Source organism: Sus scrofa, chromosome 4 (assembly GCF_054392235.1).
Source record: "Sus scrofa isolate SSC_HxYL_T2T_F1_AM1 chromosome 4, Sscrofa_HxYL_maternal_Yorkshire_Landrace_v2.0, whole genome shotgun sequence".
NCBI lineage: Eukaryota > Metazoa > Chordata > Mammalia > Artiodactyla > Suidae > Sus > Sus scrofa.
In genome coordinates, this window is record NC_139386.1 from 87,067,591 (window position 1) to 87,089,165 (window position 21,575).

The following is a 21,575-nucleotide window of genomic DNA, read 5'->3' on the forward strand; positions in this document are numbered from 1 at the left end:
TCCCTAACCCACTGAGCAAGGCCAGGGATTGAACCCACAATCTCATGATTCCTAGTCGGATTTGCCAACCACTGCGCCACGACGGGAACTCCTCAAAAAAACATCTTTTAAATGCCTATGATGTACATTACCATTAAGGATCCACATTAAAGACACATTCTTTTCTCGCAGTCATATAAGCTTCATTTGGCTCAGTCAATTCTGGAGAAACAAACATGAATAAGAGACAACACCAGATTTATTACAGATCATAATGCTATCATTTATTGGAGAAAAAAAGAAAAAAAAACTTGTTTTGTGGTATCTGGGGAAAAAAACAGCTTGCTTAACAGTAAACTTCTTTCTCCTTGAAATGAGTTAGTAAAAAGAAAAACAATCTTCATTGTATGAAATAGCATCTCCAGGTAGGAAAAGCAGCACACAAGAATATATTTTTGGATATAAAAATTTAGATATGCCATCGCAGCACTGAAAATTAGCTAAGAATCTATACAATTACAAAAATTGAATCATATTTTAACAAAGTATTTTAAAAGCTCATAAAAGAACAGGCACAGTATTCTGAAGGCGTATAAATTTACCATGTGCTTTTGAACATCCTTACCATCAGCTTCACAATCAGAACATACAAAAGCAGCAAAAGATCAGAGTTCAGAGGTTTTTAATTTTTCCTTTCCTTGTTCAGACTGGCTAAATCAAGCAAATACATTGAAAAAGGCAAATAAACATTCTTCATAGCAAAAAGACTACAAGATTGCATGTAAACTATGGTTCTCCTTTAGGACATTACAAAGACAAGGTTCATCTGTACTTAGAAGCAGCCTCGTTACTTCTTGCAGTATGCAAGTTCAGCACTGTGAGAGCAACATTCTGCCCAGACACCAGTCTCAATCTGGTTTCAAAGGATGCCTCCCCCCATGAAAGAAAGAAAAGAAAGAAAAGAAAAGAGAGAGAGAGAGAGGAAGAGGAAGAGGAAAGGGAAGAGAAAGAGAAAGGAGTTCCTGTTGTGGTGCAGCAGAAATGAATCTGACTAGGAACCATGAGGTTGCAGATTCGATCCCTGGCCTCACTCAGTGGGTTAAGGATCTGGCATTGCTGTGAGCTGTGGTGTAGGGTGCAGATGCGGCTCAGGTCTGGCATTGCTGTGGCTCTAGTATAGACCAGCAGCAACAGCTCTGACTAGACCCCTAGCCTGGGAATCTCCACATGCCACGGGGGTAGTCCTTAAAGACAAAAGCCAAAAAAAAAAAAAAAAAAAAATACTACTTGCAAGGAAACTACTGCACATCTTACAATTTATCCAAAAAAAGTCTCGGCTTTTTTTTTTTTTTTTTTTTTTTGTCTTTTTGCTATTTCTTTGGGCCGCTCCCGCGGCATATGGAGGTTCCCAGGCTAGGGGTCGAATCGGAGCTGTAGCCACTGGCCTACACCAGAGCCACAGCAACTCAGGATCCCAGCCGCGTCTGCAACCTACACCACAGCTCACGGCAACGCCGGATCGTTAACCCACTGAGCAAGGGCAGGGACCGAACCCGCAACCTCATGGTTCCTAGTCGGATTCATTAACCACTGCGCCACGACGGGAACTCCGTCGGCTTTTAAAATTAAAAGAATTATGCCTATCATCCAGCACAGTAGCTTTATAAACACTACACACTAATTTTTGTTGTTGATTGGCTGAAAATGTTTGTTTTTTTTTTTTAAGAACATGTGAATTTTGAAGTGCCTGTTACCCTGCAGCAGACTCAAGCCAGAAGTTATCTGAGGAGGAGTTTCCTGGTAGCTCAATGGGTTAAGGATCTGGAGTTGTCACTGAAGCAGCTCAGGCCACTCTTCTGGTACAGGTTCGAGCCCTGGCCTGAGAACTTCCATATGACATGGGTGCAGTCAAAAAGAAAAGTTATCTGAGAGAAGAGAAGAGAGCCTTCTATGGAGATTGCCCCATAGAAAAAGGGATCCACAGCAGAGTTCCCCTCGTGGTGCAGCAGAAACAAATCTGACTAGGAACCAGGAGGTTGCAGGTTTGATCCCTGGCCTCGCTCAATGGGTTAAGAATCCGGCGTTGCCCTGAGCTGTGGTGTAGGTCGCAAACGAGGCTCGAATCCCGTGTTGCTGTGGCTATGGTGTAGGCCGGCAGCTGCAGCTCCGATTTGACCCCTAGCCTGGGAACCTCCATGTGCCGCAGATGCAGCCCTAAAAAGACAAAAAAAAAAGAAAGAAGAAGAAGAAAGAAAAAAGAAAGAAAAGGGGATCCACAGCCAAGGACTGCAGTTCCGTTTCTGAATTTATTCCACTAAGTCTCATTACTCATGTTGCAATGCTTGTGACTCCAATGGATTATCAAAAGCAAAGCAGCCAAACCAGTACCCCCACCTCCTTTTTTTAAGGGATGGACCACTGCTTAACTATATTTTCTAACAGAAGTTCCAAAAGCAATTTTATTTAGATGTATACCATGACTGTATTTCCTGCTCCCTGAGCATACACTGGTTAGGGTGGAAGGGATATGGCATGAAGGTGGATGACCCACAAAGTCACCACACAAAAGTGATGGACACAAGCTCCAAGCATTGAGATAATCAACTCGGTGAGAAGAGTCAGCTGGGGAGGGTCTGGTCCTTCTCAGGGACAAGACAGCCTATCTGTGGGAGTGACAGAGGGGGCCTCAGGCCGGGTCTCAACAGCAGTAGCCACAGGTACAACCATGCAGAAAAGCTGGAAAACCAGAGTTTCCCCTGAGCACATTCAGCAAAAGGGGAGCCTCTTAGACAGTGAGACAGGAGGAGATGGGAGGCAGCGAGTTAGGAAAGGGACCCCCTAACCCCACTGCAGCAATGTGAAACAAGCAATCTCTGAGGCTGGGGAGAAGAGGACTGGAAGCCAGCCCTCCAGGTCTGGGGACCAGCACTGTTCCCAGTTCAGTGGTCACAGGCCAGCACACGCAGGGAAGAGCTTTTGGACAAGTGTTCCCACCCAGCTGCTGGAAGCAGAGCTTTGCACATGAGTACATGTCCCCTCTACAAAAGGGTCACCTCGATGGTCCCCTTTATTCCAAAACACAACCATCTCTTCTTCCCCCGGCAGCAAACAGATAGGAGGGAAGGCAGGGGAGTGGGGAAACAGCCCCAGGGTCTAAAACCTTAACTCTCCACTCCTCATCGCACCCCCTAGGTTGCTTTTAACCAGTACTGTTGCCTGGTAACAGCTTTCGGCAGATCTGAAATGCATTTCTTCCTCCCACAATCCAGCAGACAAAACAAGTAGGGAAGCAACTAAAGGGTAAAGCGGCAGAAGGAAAACCTGAGGAGTCTGTTAGATCCTGTCTGGAAGGAGGGATCGCCCACAAGCTGCTGACGGGTCCACACTGGAACTGTCTGAGCAAACCGGCCACAGGCCTGGAGAGTTGGAGCAAAGGAGCTTTTATGCAAGAACTGGTGCCCTCTTCTGGTGAGATCTGGTGTAGACGCATTACCCATTCCTCCTCAAATAACAGAGATAAGACGGCTGGTCTGGCAAAGTTATTGTGGATATTCAATGAGATGGTGCATGGTCATGTCTACAATGCAGGACACATACTACCAAATAAATTTTTGTAGATAAATCAGAGGGCAGAGACATTCACTCTGCTGCCTTAAATGGTTATCAGTTATTTCTGTGATTAAATGATAATACCTAGCTTTTACTAAGATTTAACTTACCTATGCTGCCTATGCTGCTCCCCGTGCTAAGCACGAGATACATTTCTCACTGACATCCTGCGCTGATCCAGCAGGAATTGTTATCTCCATTATCTTTAAAGAGATGAGCGATGTGAGGACCAGAAGTAACTCATTCAACATGATACTAGTATGTGATTAAGCCACAACTCACCCCTAGACCTGTCTGACCTCAAAGCCCACGTTCACCACCACTACATTATGTAGGCCTGGTGACATTCTAACCTCATGTCCCACAAAGTCAAGTCCAGCCTCTGAAGGGGCCCACTGGGATCAGGCTTTTAGGTCTATTACTCCAAGATGGCTGAAGTTCCTAGTGACCAGGCTGGCCTCACATCAGCTCTAAGGAGAAGAAGCATTAGAGACTCTCAACCTCCTTCAGGCCCCTTTCCAGATCCCTTCTGAGAGCTGGACTGTCCGCTGGCATCTGAGATGCAAAGGAACCCACACAAGCCAGAGAGTAGCATATACTTTCCACTCCTGGCTAAAGACAGGTTAGGAGGCTTAGCAGAAGACAGCCTAGAAAAGATCCAGTAATACTGGCTCCTCACTCTGGCCCCATGAGGCCTATTCATACCTCCCTAGCTCAGAAGAAAAGTCTTGCCAGTCTAAGGTCTCAGCTGCAGCAGGAAAAAGGAGTTAGCTATTAGCCACAAGCAAGAAGACAAGCAGTGGACCACTGCCTTTGGTTTGGAGGTTTCCAGAGCAAGAGCCAGAGTGGACCAGACAGACCTAGGTGAAAAACAGAAAGGCAAACCCAAATAGACTTCCTTTGGAAGTGACTTTGGAGGTCCCGCAATGCCAATCAAGATAGGGCATTCTGATGGTCAGATAGCAAGGAGAACCAAAGGGCAGGTGAAGGACTGATGGAGATCCTACAGAACCAAGAGGAAGCTTTCCGGAGGGAGACCAGGCAGAAGGTACAATGATGTAGAAAGAGTGGAACCAGAAAAGGAGCAGGCCTGGCTGATGGAAACAGCACGAACAGTTACAGGAGGAACCACCCAAACCACCCCAGGAAATGCAGTGTCACAAAGCGGACCAAAGATGGGGCACCCTCTGGGGTCTCTGTTCTGCCATCAACTATGGCTTTGGGAGGATCTGGTAACTTCTCTGAGCCTCAATTTCCTTGACTGCCTAGGGGGATAATAATCCCTGCTTCGCCACAAGGCTCTTTCAAGGACAAGGCAAGATCAGGGACATGAAAGCACTCTGTTTGTGGCCAGGCAGCAGGCTGCATAAGGCCACCCTGCAGCCCATGGTGTCTTCCCCAACTCTTTTCAGCACTGGCTCCAGGACAAACACAGGTCTGCCTACTTCCTGCTGGCTCCACAGCAGGGCTCTGTCTTCCCACCTACTCTCCTCTGGCCCCGTTCCAGAGGAGAAAGGAAAATAAAATCAGTTTGAAAGCAAATATTTATAAATACTGGAGGAAAAACAGAGAGCCAGAGAACAGAGGGCAGCAAGATTTTTCATGTCCAACGAGCTTTTGTCCAAAAGGAAGCAGCATAGTTTTCTGCTGCTGCTTTGTTCTCTCAATCTCATTCCAAGAGGTCAAGAGCAAAGAAATGTGGGCGGGGGTGGGGGAACCCAAGAGAAAAAGAGTGTGCACTAAGTGCTAGAAAATACATTCCATAGCCAGGTGGGGAATCAAAGCAGCAGGAGAGCCTCAGTTCAGGTTTGAAAAACAATACACATCACCAAAAAGTATTCCTTTTCTACTTCATTGCATGGCCAGGCTCTCCAGGGCCTCATATCAGAAGAGCAAAATCAGTTGTTCCCAGACACCAAGACAGATGTGTGTCTGCACTGTGAGGGGCAGGGGTGATGGACGCCATGCTGAGGGCAAGTCTACAAAGTCCCTGTTGACCCCCAAACTGTGTCCCTTCCTGTTGCACCCCTGTCATCTCCAATGGGCTTGCCTGTTGCCACCTGAGAATCACTAGCGCCCCAGGCATATCTGCTGCTGCTACCAAGGTTTTTATTTATGAGAACCCAGTGGAACCCCATCCATAGGTGCCCGAGGAAGATTCCACTCCGGCAGATACAGAACGCACTTCTCACATGGTGCTACAGGCATTAGGTTTGGGAACACACCACTGCCTCCAAAAGCAACCCTCAAATGTTCAGAATGCAAGCAACACATTGCTGCAAGATCAAAGGCACGTGTCTGTGAGACAGAGGTTTAGAAGATATTTACAACATGGTCCACCCGCTTCCATCCACCGTGCCTTTCCAAGTCTGCAAAGCTGGCCATGTCTTATGTAAGACACACAGCAAAGCACTTCTTCACAGCATCTCTAGGAAGAAAAAACACAAAGTTCAATGAGAGATCATCACCCCAAAGGCTTCTAGAAGTGGTAAAGACTCTCCTTGAGATTTCCTGGGCACCTGGAGTAGCATGCTGCAGAGCAGAAAGCATCTGAGGTCAGCCCTACGTGGCACCAAACCTCAGCTTCAGCATCTATTAGGAGAAATATTCTGGGCAAGTTACTGGTCTTGTTTGAGTTTCAAATTCCTCATCTATAAAAGGGGATGTTCCCACTTAGCCTATAGACCTGTTTGTGAATAACTGCATTAGCAGAGTAAGTATTTCTTAAAAAAATATAGCTATCACAGAGTTCCTATTGTGGCTCAGTGGGTTAAGAACCTGACATGGTGTCTGTGAGGATGGGGATTCAATCCCTGGCCTCACTCAGTGGGTTAAACCTCAGTGTAGGTCGAAGATGTAGCTCAGATACAGTGTTGCTGAGGCTACTGGCGTAGGCTGGCAGCTGCAGCTTCAATTCACCCCCTAGCCTGGGAACTTCCACATGCTGCAGGTGGAAGAAAAAAATAAAAGCTATCATTACAGGAAAAGGAAAAGACAGGAAGAAAGTGGAGACTAAGCAAAAATAAGAAATTACTAAGGACTGTGCATTTTATTATCAACCGGAATCACAGAATGCTCTGAAAGCAGTAACTCAAAAAGGCACTAGGCCCTTTCTTCTTTCTAAGCAGGCAGCAGAAACTTGTGAGGGGACATCTTGTAGGAAGGAGTTCCCTAGCACAGGGAGCTCCCCAAAGGTACTGAGCACTTGTTACCTGCTGTATGAGCCCTATCCCAGGCACTTACTCCTTGGAATTCAGTTCAGAGCATGCAAAGGGCTCAGCCAATTACTATTCTAGTCAAGCAGGCATCTCCATCCCACCACCACATCTGGCCATGGACTAGGGCTTTTCACCCCACCTCCATGCCTTGAGCTCTTGGCTGCACTGTGCCAAGGACACTGAAGCCACACAAGGGAGGGAGGGTGAGAGAATGCCTTTGCATGAGCAGGCATCGCAATTACTATCAAGATAATTCAAGGGCTGCATTCTGAAGATGTGCTCTGCACTGAAGTCCCCGTAGATGCTCTGCATGAGAAGGGGTTTTATGGCCCAATGAGATCCCTCACAGCAGCTCACAATACACCTAACATATTAAAGGACCTAGAGGGAGTTCCTGTCCTGGCACAGCAGAAACGAATCTGACTAGGAACCATGAGGTTGCGGGTTCAATCCCTGGCCTCGCTCAGTGGGTTAAGGATCTGACGTTGCTGTGAGCTGTGATATGGGTCACAGATGCAGCTTGAATCCTGCATTGCTGTGGTTGCTATAGTGTAGGTTGCAGATGCGGCTCGGATCTGGCGTTGCTGTGGCTCTGGTGTAGGCCGGCAGCTATAGCTCCAATTAGACCCCTGGCCTAGGAACCTCCAAATGCCGCGAGGGCGGCCCTGAAAAGACAAAAAAAAAAAAAAAGACCTAAAAAGCTGGAGCCCATAGCACAAAGCCACCCAGCCACATTTAACTCATGGGCTGGTTGACTTCTCATCAAATAGTCACTCCCCAGCTTCTTCCACTGTCAGCCACAGCCTGGGAAGGCGTCAAGACAGAAGCCTGTTCTTCCAGCTCACACACATTTCTCATTTCCTCAGCACAGTTAAGGAAAAGCCTTTTTTGGTTCACAGGTCATGAAAGAGAAGAATGGGAATTAAATGATGACATGATAACAGATACAGGCAAAGATAAATGCGCGGATTTAGGAGGTTTGGAGGTCAGAAGTTCAGAGGGCGAAGGGGGCCAACCCACTCTAGTTATCATGAGTCCTCCCAGGCCAGGGGATGTCCAGTGAGTTGCCCAACTTCACTTTAGGAAACCCTGGTCCTCCAGAGTCCTGGCCCTGCTTCCTTTCCCTTTATGAATTCTTTTCTGAAATGTTCCCGTCAATGGGATAGTGCAAGAAAACAAGTATGTCTTAGACCTCTTCATCACTTGCTCGGTGATATTAAGGTGACAGTCACCTTTAGGAACATCTCCTCAAAGGTACTGGCTAAGGAGTGATAATAAGCATATACGTACTGTCCATCACAGCAGAATGTTCCCGGCACCAGTAACTGGTGGACGTGGGTCAATGCCCATCACCAGTTTATGATGGGTCGGGGTGGGAGTAGGGGTGGGGGTAGAGATGACTCTTAGCTTACTAAACTATAAATCAGGCATGTAACAGCTGCCTATTTGTCTCAAAGGATTTTAATAAAGATAAAATAGCATGTACTCTTTGAAATGGCCCTAAACTAAAAGGCTCTGTGCAAACATACCATCAAGCCCAAATGACAGATATTATAATCCTAAATACAGTCAGTCTTACCTTGCAAATGGTATGTAGGAAAGGCTATACCTACAATGAAAAACAAACAAAAGATCAAATCAAATGAAGGAAAGACCCTACAGTGGACTGGACTCTTCTGAGCTGTAAGAGCCCCCACAGCGATGCATCCAGACCCTTTCCTTCCTCAGTGTGGAGGGCACACACACACACATGCACACACTCACACACACCCACACAGGAGCACACCCATGTTGCATCACGTGTACAGCCAGGGAAGCAAGTGTCATCCACGGTCACAGCAGGAGGGCAAAGTCCCATATGGAGACAACTCAGTCACCTCAGCCTCACGGGTCACTGCTTTAACCAAATGAGCCAACAAGATCACCTACAACAGGCAGACTCCAGATATCCAGATGGCCTAGCAGCCCTATTCTAAAAGAACACCAGATAAAATCCAGGCCAGGCGTCCTCTGATGTTTTAGAAATCCTCAACAGAAGACAACTTCTATCCAACTGGGATAAATTTTCTGCTCTGTGCCTACTACTTTTAAAAAGAAGAGAAGACAAAAAAAAAAAAAAAAAAAAAAAAAGGCAGAAGTTCCCATCATGGCTCAGCAGAAATGAGTCTGACTAGCATCCATGAAGATTCAGGTTCAATCCCTGGCCTCCCTCAGTGGGTTAAGGATCCGGCATTGCCATGAGCTGTGGTGTAGGTCACAGACATGGCTCGGATCCCACGTTGTGTGGCTGTGGTGTAGGCAGGTAGCTGTGGCTCCAATTCGAACTCTAGCCTGGGAACTTCCATATGCTGCAAGTGCAGCTCTACAAAGACCAAAAAAAAGAAAAAAGAAAAGAAAGAAAATAGAACAGCAAAAGGAAAAAAGAAAAACCCACTACAAACTGCTCTATGGATGAAAGCATAAGCAAGCTATGATTCTTCGAGAACCCTAGCCAGAGATACCTTGGTGATCCCAGCTAGCTCAGCCCCCTTGCCCAGAAGGGAACCACTCGGGGAGGAAACTGGCCACACCCCAAGGGACCAGGGCTGAGTGTCAGGCAGCCTGGAAATAGGTCAGCCCTGAGAATGCACAGTCAGAATACATCAGTGCTAGAAGCAACAGGGCACTTGCCTGTGTCCATATCAATGCTGAACCTTTAAAAACTGGCTCAGAATCAGCCTATAAGCAAAGAAAGGCATGTATATGTGGGAACTAATTTCTGCTCCCAAAAGAAAACCAAAATATAAACCTAAGCTGTCATACTAGCCCCTTTCAGTACCTACTACCACAATGTGTGTGTCACATTAATGTCAGGCCATCACTCGTCTCCGGATGTGACACTCACCACATTCAGAAGCTCACTTACTTGGAATACAGTCAACTCCAAAGGCATTTAGAAAGTACATTTATTCAAAAGTCCAAAATTTCTCAAGGGAAGGTTGGGCGTTAAGCCTGTAGTCTCAGGATCCATTTCTAAGAAATAAGACTATACTTGATCCTTGGAAGCTTTAAAACTTTCACAGTCCTCCTTTCTTTGCATTAGAGCCAATATTTTTCTCCAAAGTCAACCAAGTCACATTTTTACTAAAACTCTTCTGGCAGATAACACCCCTTGATAAACTCTGAACATGTTACAGAAACGTCTCAGGAGCTACTGACTCCATACATGCCATGGTCCCCTCACTCTGATGTTGGACCGGATTGAAAGGGCCATGAACCCACGGCCCTCTCCATGGTTTTAAATAATAATGTCTCCAGTGGTCCTTTCACTATGACTGGCCCCTGGGCCACAACTCTCTGGTCTTGCTACAGCCCACTGCCCCATGGTTTTCCGTGTGGTCAGTCACTGTTCCTCATTTCCCGCTGGCAATTCACTTTGTCCTATGATTCATCCCATCACAAATATAACACTCATTATTTTTCTTACCATTTTCCTTTTGCTATAATGTCTGTTTGACTCACAAGCCTCTTTCACCAGCCCCTACAGTACTTCATCATCCTTGCCCTTACCAGATATGAGTGGTTGAATGATGGTTGTAACATCTCAAAATCAACCATAAACCCAGCAAAAATGCCACAGCGGGCAAAGAGCCTCCCACAACCACTCAAGACCACAAATGCCACCTCTTGTCAGTGGGCTGAGACGATAGGCTTTTACTCTGCAGTGTGACTTGACTTACATCATTAAGGATTCTGAAATTGAAAAGCTTCTGTCTTCCTAACCCTCCTACCCACATCATGTGGGATTTTATCCCTTTCAGCTGCATTAGTCAGCGATCGATGCAGGAGGGGGCTGTTGTAAAGGTTACTTACCACGTCAGGGCCAGAGACTGCAAAATGCAGAAGATAAGAGCAAGTCCCTTGTGCCGCTGAGAGAAAAAAAAAGATACAGTTACAGGAATGCATGTGACACAAGGCACGAACCAAAAAGGTGAAGGAAAATCAAAATACATACTTACCAAAAAGGCAAAACACAGGGTAAGTGCAAAACACAACTAAAGAGAGAAAGGAAACATTATTTAATTAATACAATGACAATGACAATGGGGGGGTATAAAGAAATCATTCTTGACAACCTTACAACAATACTTATCCAGCTGCAGTAATCAGATTACCAAAGCAACCAAACACATCCTTCATTTCAAAGCATTTAACCTACCTGAGCACCCATGTTTGGCAGAAGAGTTCAAATTCCACTGAAATGAAACTGGCCAATAAGAACTCCAGTCGATCAAAAAGAGAAGAATGCTCTTCTATTTTCAATTTTCCCAAAATCTCTGCTCAGCCAACACAAGCAGATTGCTGGTCCACCCATCCATCCATCATTTTCATTCAAATGTACTAAAGTAGGTTTAACACACACCTCTTTAACTTCTGCCAAACACTAATGTCTGGAGTAGAGAGGGCATGTGAGGACAAAGGTCAACATGAGCTGTCAGTCTCATAGCCAGCAAGTTAATTATTTGTTTACACGTCACCTAACACTTTCCCTGAGTCCTCTCTTAGGAAATCCACTCTGCAAGAGACTTCTCCAGGCCATCTACACCCAGGGCTGGCCAAGGACAATCAGGACTCTAGCTGTCAGTCAAGACTGTCATCTCCATCCTGCTGTATCAGTAACCACTCAATAAGTATGACCAAGGAGGTCCCGTCATGGCTCAGTGGTTAACAAATCTGACTAGGAACCATGAAGTTACAGGTTCGATCCCTGGCCTTGCTCAGTGAGTTAATGATCTGGTGTTGCTGTGGCTGTGGTGTAGGCCAGCGGCTACAGCTCTGATTAGACCCCTAGCCTGGGAACCCCCATATACCTCGGGTGTGGCCCTAGAAAATAAATAAATAAATAAGACCAAAATAATTTCTTGGTGCCCAGCCCCGTGCCAATAACACTCTAAAAAGCCCACAAAATAGTAGCAAATGTGGACATGGCCTTAGAGAACTTACCTATTTGAACAAATGAGATGTACACAAGGGAAACTAAAATAAAGGTATGTTGCTCAAGTTCTGGACATTGCAATAATTACATCGTAAGTCCAGAGAATGTGGTCTAGCATGTCAGGATGGTCCCATGGAAGGAAATGGCCCAAGGAAGGGAGAGGCATTCTGGGTTAATGGGGCAGGAAGATGGGACAGGACTGAAGGCACTGTTGTCAGAGTGGGGTGGGTGCTGGGCCATGAAGAGACCAGACCTGCTTCAGGAAAACCAGTGAAAACAAACAGGATCCCAAAGTCAGATCATGACTAGAGAAAAAAGAGCCCATGCTAGGAGACTGGAACCACTCTAGAGGATGAACTCTGGATTCCAATTTACTCCCTCTAAGCTTTGCGTGTACGTGGAATCACCCATCACCAGGAGGGTTATGACTGTATGTGTTTGGCTGATTTGACAAACAATACCTTCTGGAGGGCTTTCTAGAACTAGGAGAACTTTAAGACCAACTCATCGCAAGCAGTGGGAAAAGAGGCAAAATGACTAGATGAAGAACACTCCCTTCGGCCCCAGTGGTTACAGGTAGTAAGGCAAGATGAGAGAAAAGGGTAGAAATCTTTAGGTTTAAGAGGACAGAAATGGCACACAGCAGTCACAAAAACTCCTGTTGTAGACATCCAGGTAACAGGCAGATCTTACCAGCACCAGGATAGTGGCAATCAAACGCGTCGGTTCAAACATTCGCTTCAGCTGTTTCATTGGTCCCATGAGGAAGACAGTGCTAAGAAGCAAACACACACACACACACAAGCTTCTCAGAGCAGAAGAGAACCACAGGAGGCACACCGAGGTGCCTGCCTATCACCTTCTAATCCCCTCCCCCTGCTCACCCATGGCAATAATAGCACTAACTGCAGCTGACACCTGTAAAGCCTGTGCCAGGCAGTGTCCTTAAAGGCCTGTTATGCCTTATTCTCATTTAATCCAGCAACATTTTACAAAGTTGACCACAGAATAGTTATCATATTTATCTTGCAGGTGAAGAAACTTAAGTCTAGAAGAACTTGTTACTTAACCAAGGCCACCCAACTAGAGAATGGTAGAGTGAGGCTCTGGGTACTGACTCCAAACCACATTTGTAACCCACTAGGTTAGAGGATCACCCCCTCTTCCAGGTGCTACTTGCCTCCTTAACAACCTACCTATGGAAACAAACCAATTAAAAAGACTCAGGTAATCTAAAAAAGGAAAACCACATCTTGCAGGCTTCAGTAGATTATGTTAAAAAGTAGACCATTCTGGGAGTTCCCGTCATGGCACAGTAGAAACAAATCTGACTAGGAACCATGAGGTTGCAGGTTCGATCCCTGGCCTCGCTCACTGGGTTAAGGATCTGGCATGGCCATGGGCTGTGGTGCAGGTCAAAGACCTGGCTCAGATCTGGCGTGGCTGTGGCATAGGCCAGCAGCTGTAGCTCCGATTGGACCCCTCGCCTGGGAACCTCCACATGCCACAGGTGCAGCTCCAAAAAGACCAAAAAAAAAAAAAAAAAAAAAATAGAGCATTTCATTTTCTTTCGTTATCTCCAGAGAACAATTCTAACGATGATAGTAATATCAGCTATGATTTGGGGAACATTTGCTAAACAATGGGTATCACATAATGACCTCATTTCACTCTCTCAACAATTCTATGAGTTAGGTATTATTACACTTATTTTAGAGCTGAGAAAATGAAGCTCAGAAAGGCTAGTTTACGTATCCAAGATTACACAGCCAGGCACTTCAAAGAGCTGGCATTCCAACCCACATCTACTGGACTCCCAAGCTCCCAAAGGCAGCCCCAGTTTGTCTTCTGTAGGAACAGAACTTGAGAGGTGGCTTGTGAGAAAGAGAAAATGCAAATGAAGCAGACATTTCTGCCTAGCACATCACGTGTCAGGGCCTGCAAGAAGTTACGCTTCCCAGCTTTTGAAAGAAATGCCCTGGTAGTGTCACCCCCAGGGGTATCTGGTGACAGCCAGTGTTTAAGACAAGCCAACCAGCAAGTGACAGTGGCTTCTGAGTGTTCAATAAAAACAATTTTTTTTAAAATAAGTCTCCCTCTCTTTGAAGTGCCATGAAGTTTCTGTTTGAATTCAAGGCTATACTCAGGTCAAGCGTTTGAGCTGAATGCACTCTTGAGCCTACACGAGCAAGAAGCAATTGCCAAGGCTGGCCTTGAAAATTAAATGCAGCATATATAAAAAATATGAAGGACTACAGGTAAAGCCATAAATGTACCCTGGAAATAATAATTCCCTCCCTATATTATCTTCCTGGGCAAAGCCGCCAAGAGTCAGTCCTGTTGGGATTTGCTAAACAGTTCTTTTGAACTAATGAACATACCCAGATACTTATGCCCAGTCTAGACTCCATTATAACCTACACTGTCTGCCCAAAGTAAACCCTCCCCAAAAGTTAGTGTTCGAGAAATATTTAGAGACAAGATCAGACATCTCCAAGGGCCATCATTGCACTATCACAGAATTAATAAATTAAGCTTTAAGATGGCCAGTGTTGGGCACTCGATCATTTGGTTAATTAACATTTCCAGCCAGAAAAAGACCTAGGTTGGGGACAATTAGGGACAAGAGGTGTAGCCCTTGTCAAGTGGCTTACAGCCTTATACCAAGTCAGTGTAATAAAATGCTGCGATGTCATGTAAGAATACGTGGGATATATGGAACCCATAAAAAGGAAGAAAAGGAGGTCATTGATTCTGGAGGGGAAAGGGGACTTAAAAGAAGTTTCATAGACGAGGTGACTTCTCAGCCAGGTCTTGACACATGAGCTAGTACCCACCATAGGGGGAGAAAACACCCCAAGCAAAGGCACAAAGATGACTGCAGAAATGCAACTTCAGCCTGGCTGAGGAGGAGGACTGGGTAAAGGCAGATCTTGAAGGGCCTGCCCCGTACGCATGCTGAGGGGTTTGGACTTCACTCTAGAGAGCGAACAGGGAGCCATGAAGGGGGTTACACACATTAAATAAATGGCTCCAAAGCTCTGTGGAAAACAGCCCGGAGAGGGGCCATAGAGGAGGCAAAAGAGCCCAACGGGGGACTCCTGTAGCAGTTTGGATGAGCAGTGATGGAGCCCAGAGCTAAGAGCAGCTGAGATACCACTTTCTCCAGGAAGCCCTCCTGGCTCCCCAGGTCGGGTCAGATCAGTTCACCTGCCCCTCCCTGAGCATGCCTCTCTCCATAGCCTATTATGTTATCAGTTTATATGTCTATCTGGTCAACCAGTGAGCTCCATCCCAGCAGGAACTGAACGCTACTTGTCCATGAATCCTCAGACCCCAGCCCAGTGAAAGCATGTGAGTCAATCCACAAGGGGCAGCAGCAGTAAGACTAGAGCAACAGAGAGGGCAGGATACTCAACTAGTATCTATGAAGATGGGTGTTCAATCCCCGACCTTGCTCAGGGGATTAAGGATCTGGCACTGACGTGGGCTGCAGTGTAGGTCACAGACTTAGCTTGGATCCTGCGTTGCCGTGGCTGTGGTACAGGATGGCAGCTACAGCACTGATTCGACCCCTAGCCTGGGAACTTCCAAATGCCACAGGTGCAGCCCTAAAAAGAAAAAAAAAAAAAGATGAGCTAAGATATAAAAATATGGAGTTAAAAAATACATATATATATAAAGATATAGGATATGGAAGTGATGTATTTTAACTACCTCTTTTCTCTCCAAATCCTTAAAACTACCGAAGCATCTCCTGCACCTACCTCCAAATACAACCCACATCCATTTTCCCATCTAATAATTGGCTAAGGTTAGATTAAAAAAAAACTGTTACCTCCCAATAGATGCAATATTACCAAAGGTATAAAACACTGCGAAGAGGTATAGTCCCTTCTGGGGCACCCAGAGCAGAAAAGTTCCCTGGAAGATAAGGCACAAGGTATTTGCACGTGAGGAACCCCTCCCACCCCAGCCACACAACCAGGAGCACAGAGCAACCTGTGCCCTTTCCCCCACCCCTCAGCTCCCTCTCTGCCTCCCTTACCTCCCCCTCCCCTTATCTGGCACTAGACCAGCATTCCAATGAAGAGCAAAAGAGGTGGGTGAAAGGGGAATGATGGAAGCAGGGGAGCAGGAAAAGACCGAGAAGCCGAGGGCAGTCTTACCAGCAGTGAGCAGAGAATTCCTGCAGCAAAACAGGCAATGAAGCCTTTTATTCTGGTACCCGAACTTAAGGAAGTTGCCTCAGCAACCTGGAATTAAAAAAAAAAAAAAAAAAAAAAACTAATTACATATATGTGTATGCATATTTAATCACCGAAAACAAAGGAAGCACATAATTAAATTTAGAATGCGTATGGAGGAAGGAAGGAACACAGAATCCTACTTGCTCACAAGAACCCTCATGAGTCACTCAAGCCGGCTCCCCATCCATCCATGAAACTCTCCTCCAGCAGCTGATTAGAGACTGCGGATCCTCTAGTTGGATGTCTCCAGAGGTAGCCTCAAGCCCAACGCATTTCACAAGCAGGAAGGCAAGACAACAGACCCTAGAGTGGCCCAAGCCCTTACCACAGCCCAGGCAGGAAAGACGTGAGCTCTGTCAGGCGGGAACCAGGAAACGGGGAAAAGACAGGGGCGGCACTAAAACACTTGGTTCTACAGGACACTGTCTCCAAAGTCAACCGGCCAGGCTTCAGCACTTTCTACTCCTGCCAGCCTTTCGGGGACCCAAGAGGGCTCAGGCTCTCATCCTAATCAAGACTCTCATGCGAGTCCATTCACTCTCCGTGCTGATGTTGGTCTTCAAGGTGATGGCATCAGCCAAATCATGAGGATCCACACATGGATCCTCGTGAATTAATGACTGCCCTCTCATCCTTGGCCACCAGGATTAATCCCTGCCAGCAGCAAATTTCAAAGGAAGCCAAGATTTCCAGGAAAACTCTGCTAAAGCAAGGGAGCCTGTGAGTAGCTCCTAAAGGTTTTTTCCCACGTCAAAAATGACAGCCAAGTGTCTGCACCTAAGACCTCCCCAGTCTGTCCACCTGACGCAGGGGCCACAGATGCTCCAAGCTCGGCACAGGCAGCTACCAGTGAGGCCAAAGGCCTTTCCTCCTGCCCAGCCAAGACTAAGCAGCCAGGCCCCACGCATATTCACCCAGGACTCACCTCCAGTGGCCAGCACAGCCCCCATCTGGCATGTGGTGAAATCTACTGACCACACATCCCCCCAGCTGATGGAGGAAGGCAGTGATGGCAGAGGCTTCCAGGATCACTAGACTGGCAATTCCCTTGGCCTTGACTACTCCCAGCTCATGGGCATGTTCTCAACCCTGTCTCCAAACTTCCTGTCAGATCAGAATGTGGAAGAGCAGGATCAGAGGCTCCCCCAGGAGTGGCAGGCTTTGCTATAAAACAGCTTCCTTCCCACTCAGGAGAAAAGTATTTAGGACAGGTTATCAAAAGGGGTTCTACTACCCCATACATTCACGTATTCTGAAAGTGGGCTCACTGCACTGCAAACCCACTCCCAGCCCCCAACACACACACACAGCACTTGCAGAAACACGTGGCAACAAATAACCCTGCACACAATGGCACACCCAAGGACGGTGACACAGAGGGGGAGGTGACAGAAAGGGCCACCTGAAAACCTATCCTCCAAAATGAGCCATGTGATACTCTGTTGTTATGAGGCTTCACAGACAGCCTAGATAATCAGGTCAGAATCCTCCTGACTAACCTGTTCAAACTCCCATTAAAGACAGAATAAAAATCAAAAGACACCACTCTTTCTACCCAATGCAAGAACCAAAGAACTTGGAGTTCCCTTGTGGCTCAGTGGGTTAAGGAGTTATGCACTGTCACTGCTGTGGCTCTGGTTACTGCTGTGACGCCAGTTCAATACCAGGGAGCTTCTACATCCCGTGAGCTAACCAAAGACCTTACCTTGCCAAGGTAGAAAAAAGAACAGAGCTGCACAGATGGATAAAACTGTGGTGGTGGGATTGGACTGGACTCCTTGCCTGAGCATTGCTTGGCAGCAACAAAGATATTTTAAAAGACTTAACCTCTTTTTTAAGGATGATAAGCCATAAAGCTAAGTATCAATTTGATATGGCCTTGGCATCTAGAGCACAAAAATAGTCCCAACAGGATGGTGAGATGCCAGTCCTTGCAAAAATCAAAATCGCCAGCAATAGGAAGAAGTCCTGGTTTCTACCTTCGGAAAGGAAATTAACATGTTGGTTCTATGCATCTCTCAAGCTGACTCCCATCTAAATGTCACCCGATTGTCAAAATGGGGGAGGGGTGATAACTTTTCACCATTGTGCTTTTCCACTCCATGTGGCTGCAAGTTCTTTCACACACATGCTTGGTCAACGGCAAGAGGAAGCTGTTGCTCCACTTCTAACTGAATCCAATGAAAGCTAAACGCTTCTTTCTACCAATTTGTGAAACATCAACTCTGTTGATATAAAATCTCTCCCTAAATTTACGTTTCTGGAAACTGATCATGCACCTTTTGGAAGTGCAAGTGGCTGGAATAGCACCTGGATAGACTCTGTAGGCAAACAGCTCACAAGCTGTCTGACTGTCAGTTATGCACAAAGGCCCCTTTGACTCTGGGATGTGGAGAGAAGAAGAGGGGCTCTTGCCAAAAAGAAGAAAAATTGAGAAATGTCCAGGGAAACGGGATTGGTAACCAGAAGCTGGTGAAAAAGCAATGCTGCCTCATTCCTTTCAAACCAGGCACCATTCAGACCTTCCTTGTCTCTGCAGTTCTGTAAAGAAAACATAAAGCCTTGATTTTCAGAAAGAATCCTACAGAAACTAAAGATTGAAGGTAGATTTATGAAGACAGGGTATCAATCCGAAAACTCAGCAGGAGGCCATCTGTGACTAGACATTGCCAAGCAAGTTTTATAATTCCCTAGTTTCATATGCAGGAGAAACAGAACTAGTCATACTTTTATTGTTTGCATTAAAAGAAGAACAATTTTTCATGGAGTTCCCTTGTGGTGCAGCAGGATCCAGGGTTGTCACTGTAGTGACTCAGGTTGTTGCTGTGGTGCAGCTTCAATTCCTGGCCCAGGAACTTCCACGTGCTGTGGGCATGGCCAAAAAAAAGAAAAGAAAGAACAACAATTTTTTAAAGCAATCACTTCTGGTGACGTCTGACAGCTTTTAAAATTGAATGTGAAAAGACTTTAAGCACCCCCCCAATCCAACTTCCCACCCAAAATAGAAATTTCAATAGAATCCTCCAGCTTTGCCAACCTTAAAACTATGGGAAATGTGAGACAATCAAGTCATTACCAACATTTTCAAGGAGGCCCTGACTTAATAAATAAACACTAAGCCAAAAAACAACCCTGAGAGTGAATTCAGCTGGTCATGAAATGCTTCCTGGGAGCTGGGGTCTCACGAAGTGCCACACAATGATGTACATACACAGGAATCTCATACTCAGAAAGAGGAAACCAACAGCAGTGTTTTAGAACATGAAAGAACCACCTAGTCTTTCTAAAATATATTTAATACATTCCCGAGCTTACACTTCAAAGCCCTTCATTGTGTCCAACACAAAGCATTCACCATTTCACGTAAAACCAAACTCAGCATTTATGTTTTCAATCTGTACTACATCATTCACTCGTAGAGTCTATCTACCACTTCATGATGATTTTTTGAATCACAGTATCTGCATCATCCCCACCTTTGAACTCCTCCCCAACCCCAGAATCCTCAGAAAAACAGCTCCCTCTTTTTTTTTTTTTTTTTTTTTTTTTTTTTTTTTTGCTATTTCTTGGGCTGCTCCCGCGGCATAGGGAGGTTCCCAGGCTAGGGGTCGAATCGGAGCCGTAGCTGCCAGCCTACGCCAAAGCCACAGCAACGCGGGATCCGAGCCGTGTCTGCAACCTATACCACAGCTCACAGCAACGCCGGATCGTTAATCCACTGAGCAAGGGCAGGGACCGAACCCGCAACCTCATGGTTCCTAGTTGAATTCATTAACCACTGCGCCACGACGGGAACTCCAAAACAGCTCCCTCTTGAACCACAGCTGCTCTAAAATCTTATGGACCGTTCATGCAGCAGAAAGCTTTAGATAAGCATAACTGTTGGCCACCTAAGTTTTCTTAGGCACAATCTGAGGTTTGGCTCCTGAGTTCATAACAGAAGCCAAAAACCAAGAACAAGGAACTCAAGAAATTACTCCTGAGCCTTGACCAATTAATAAAGGCAACAGATTTAAAAGAATCCACAGGCTGTTTTAAAATGTCAAAAGAAGTTAAACTCCAATTCCTACAACCCTCAATGCCTACAGTGTTACCTCTTCAAGGAGAAGAGTCAAGAGAGCACGTTTTAGGGTTCTGAGAGTTCATGGAAGGGGTGGAGGTATCAGAGTTACACAAAACTCAGAAAAAAATCAGCAACCCCAAAAGGGGGTGAAAGAAGCATGCTGAGATAACTACTAGAGACACTGATGAAAACTGGAGGAGAAACTTAGGTTATGAGTTGAAAGAAGCCATCTTGTTCAACCTCTTCATTTTACAGATAAGGAAACTGAGGCCCCAAGGAATACACCAGAGTAAAGATACATGTCACTTTATAATTTACAAAGGAAAATAAATAAATAACCAAAGCCGAAAGCACTAGAAATAGAAAATAAATATTCTGCGTGGCTCTAGAACATAGGGCATTTAGTACTCAGGCTTCAGCTCCACCAAACCTTTCTGATAAAAACAAACAAGCCTGCAAGCGGCCACACTATGGTCCTGGGCGGCCTTGGGGTCTATGTGCAAGCAGCGTGTGCACAGAGAAGCAAGATGTGGGCCCTGCCCTCCAAGAATTCATGGTTCTCCCGGAGATAGTTAACTTAAAGAGGCCCAAGGTCGGCTGGGAAAGTCACAACCCACAACCTAAACTGGGCAGGAAGGCAGCCAGGAGCAGCACCGGGGCGTGGCCACAAGCCCCGTCGCGCAGTGGGTACCGAGCAGGGATGGATGGCCACCTGGGCCCCCAGTCCAGGTTTCTACCCAATGAGGACTCTCTCCGCCAGGCTGCCAGGAGACCCTGGCTAGCCCAGCCCTAAAGCCCTTTCCCATGCCAGTAGGGATGGGGCTGACGGTCGGGGATGGTCACCCTCCCCTTTGCAGATGTTTCTAGGTTTTGCTCCAGCGCGGCCCTCCCTTTGAGGGAGCAGGAGAGGCGAAGGGGAATGGGACGCGGCACAAGGCTGAAGGGATCCGGAACAAAAAAGGTGCCCACCGCCCTTCTCAAAGTGTCTGGGCCCCAGCACTTGACAGATGGAGAGTCGGGGAAGCGCGGGGGTCCTGAGCCCTGTAAGGGAGGAGGAAGGAACAGGGGCAGAGCTGTTTTCCAAGAAATCTTGGAAGTCCTGCTCACCTTTCCCACTAGTCAGCAACAGGCGCCCAAGTAGCTGGAGGCGGGGCTCCGGTGTCTGTTGGACACCCAGGCCCCAGCGCCCTCCCAGGCCCACGGAGACCCGGGCGGGGGGCGGCAGCTACGGGGCCAAGTAGGCGCGGCCTGAGGGCGGCGCACTCACCTCGGACAGACCGCCCCGGTCCTCGGCGTCCTGCCCGCTCAGCACCTTCTTCAGCTTGTCCATGGCAGGTCCGGTCCACCCCGGCCCCAGCCACTCGCCAGCCACCTGTTGAGCTGATTGAGGCGCAGGCTCTTCCGTGTGCCCCGCCCCCGCCAACCATGGTGCGCCCGGCCCACCACGGTGCGCCCCGCCCAGGTATCTGCCCTCCTGGCGG

General features: G+C 46.7%; 1 protein-coding gene across 3 annotated transcripts; it reads right to left on the reverse strand.

Moving 5' to 3' along the window:
- Positions 1–237: 237 nt before the first annotated feature.
- On the reverse strand, positions 238–21,499 carry SFT2D2 (SFT2 domain containing 2). 3 transcript variants are annotated; one of them, XR_014842762.1, is made up of 9 exons: positions 21,362–21,499; positions 15,951–16,037; positions 15,620–15,705; positions 12,475–12,556; positions 10,805–10,840; positions 10,659–10,714; positions 8,386–8,415; positions 1,571–6,016; positions 238–1,030 (listed from the first exon to the last, which is right to left on the reverse strand). XR_014842762.1 is itself a non-coding variant. In NM_001243648.1 (8 exons), exons 1-8 carry the CDS (start codon positions 21,422–21,424, stop codon positions 5,977–5,979), a joined length of 480 nt encoding a protein of 159 aa, NP_001230577.1. In that variant the 5' UTR covers positions 21,425–21,493; the 3' UTR covers positions 5,678–5,976. The 3 variants fall into 3 exon arrangements, 1 of the variants encoding a protein (NP_001230577.1); XR_014842763.1 differs by lacking the exon at positions 238–1,030 and having other exon boundaries at positions 1,687–7,259; positions 7,373–8,415; NM_001243648.1 differs by lacking the exon at positions 238–1,030 and having other exon boundaries at positions 5,678–6,016; positions 21,362–21,493.
- Positions 21,500–21,575: the final 76 nt, after the last annotated feature.

Bases quoted from the DNA above. Each gene is read 5' to 3' on its own strand.
- SFT2D2 (NM_001243648.1), bottom strand. From the start codon at position 21,424: ATGGACAAGCTGAAGAAGGTGCTGAGCGGGCAGGACGCCGAGGACCGG. The intron at 10,841-12,474 runs GTAAGATCTGCC...TTCTCTCTTTAG, and splicing joins TTGCCACTATCCTGGTGCTG to TTGTGTTTTGCACTTACCCT. The intron at 10,715-10,804 runs GTAAGTATGTAT...TTTTTCTCTCAG, and splicing joins CCCTGTGTTTTGCCTTTTTG to CGGCACAAGGGACTTGCTCT.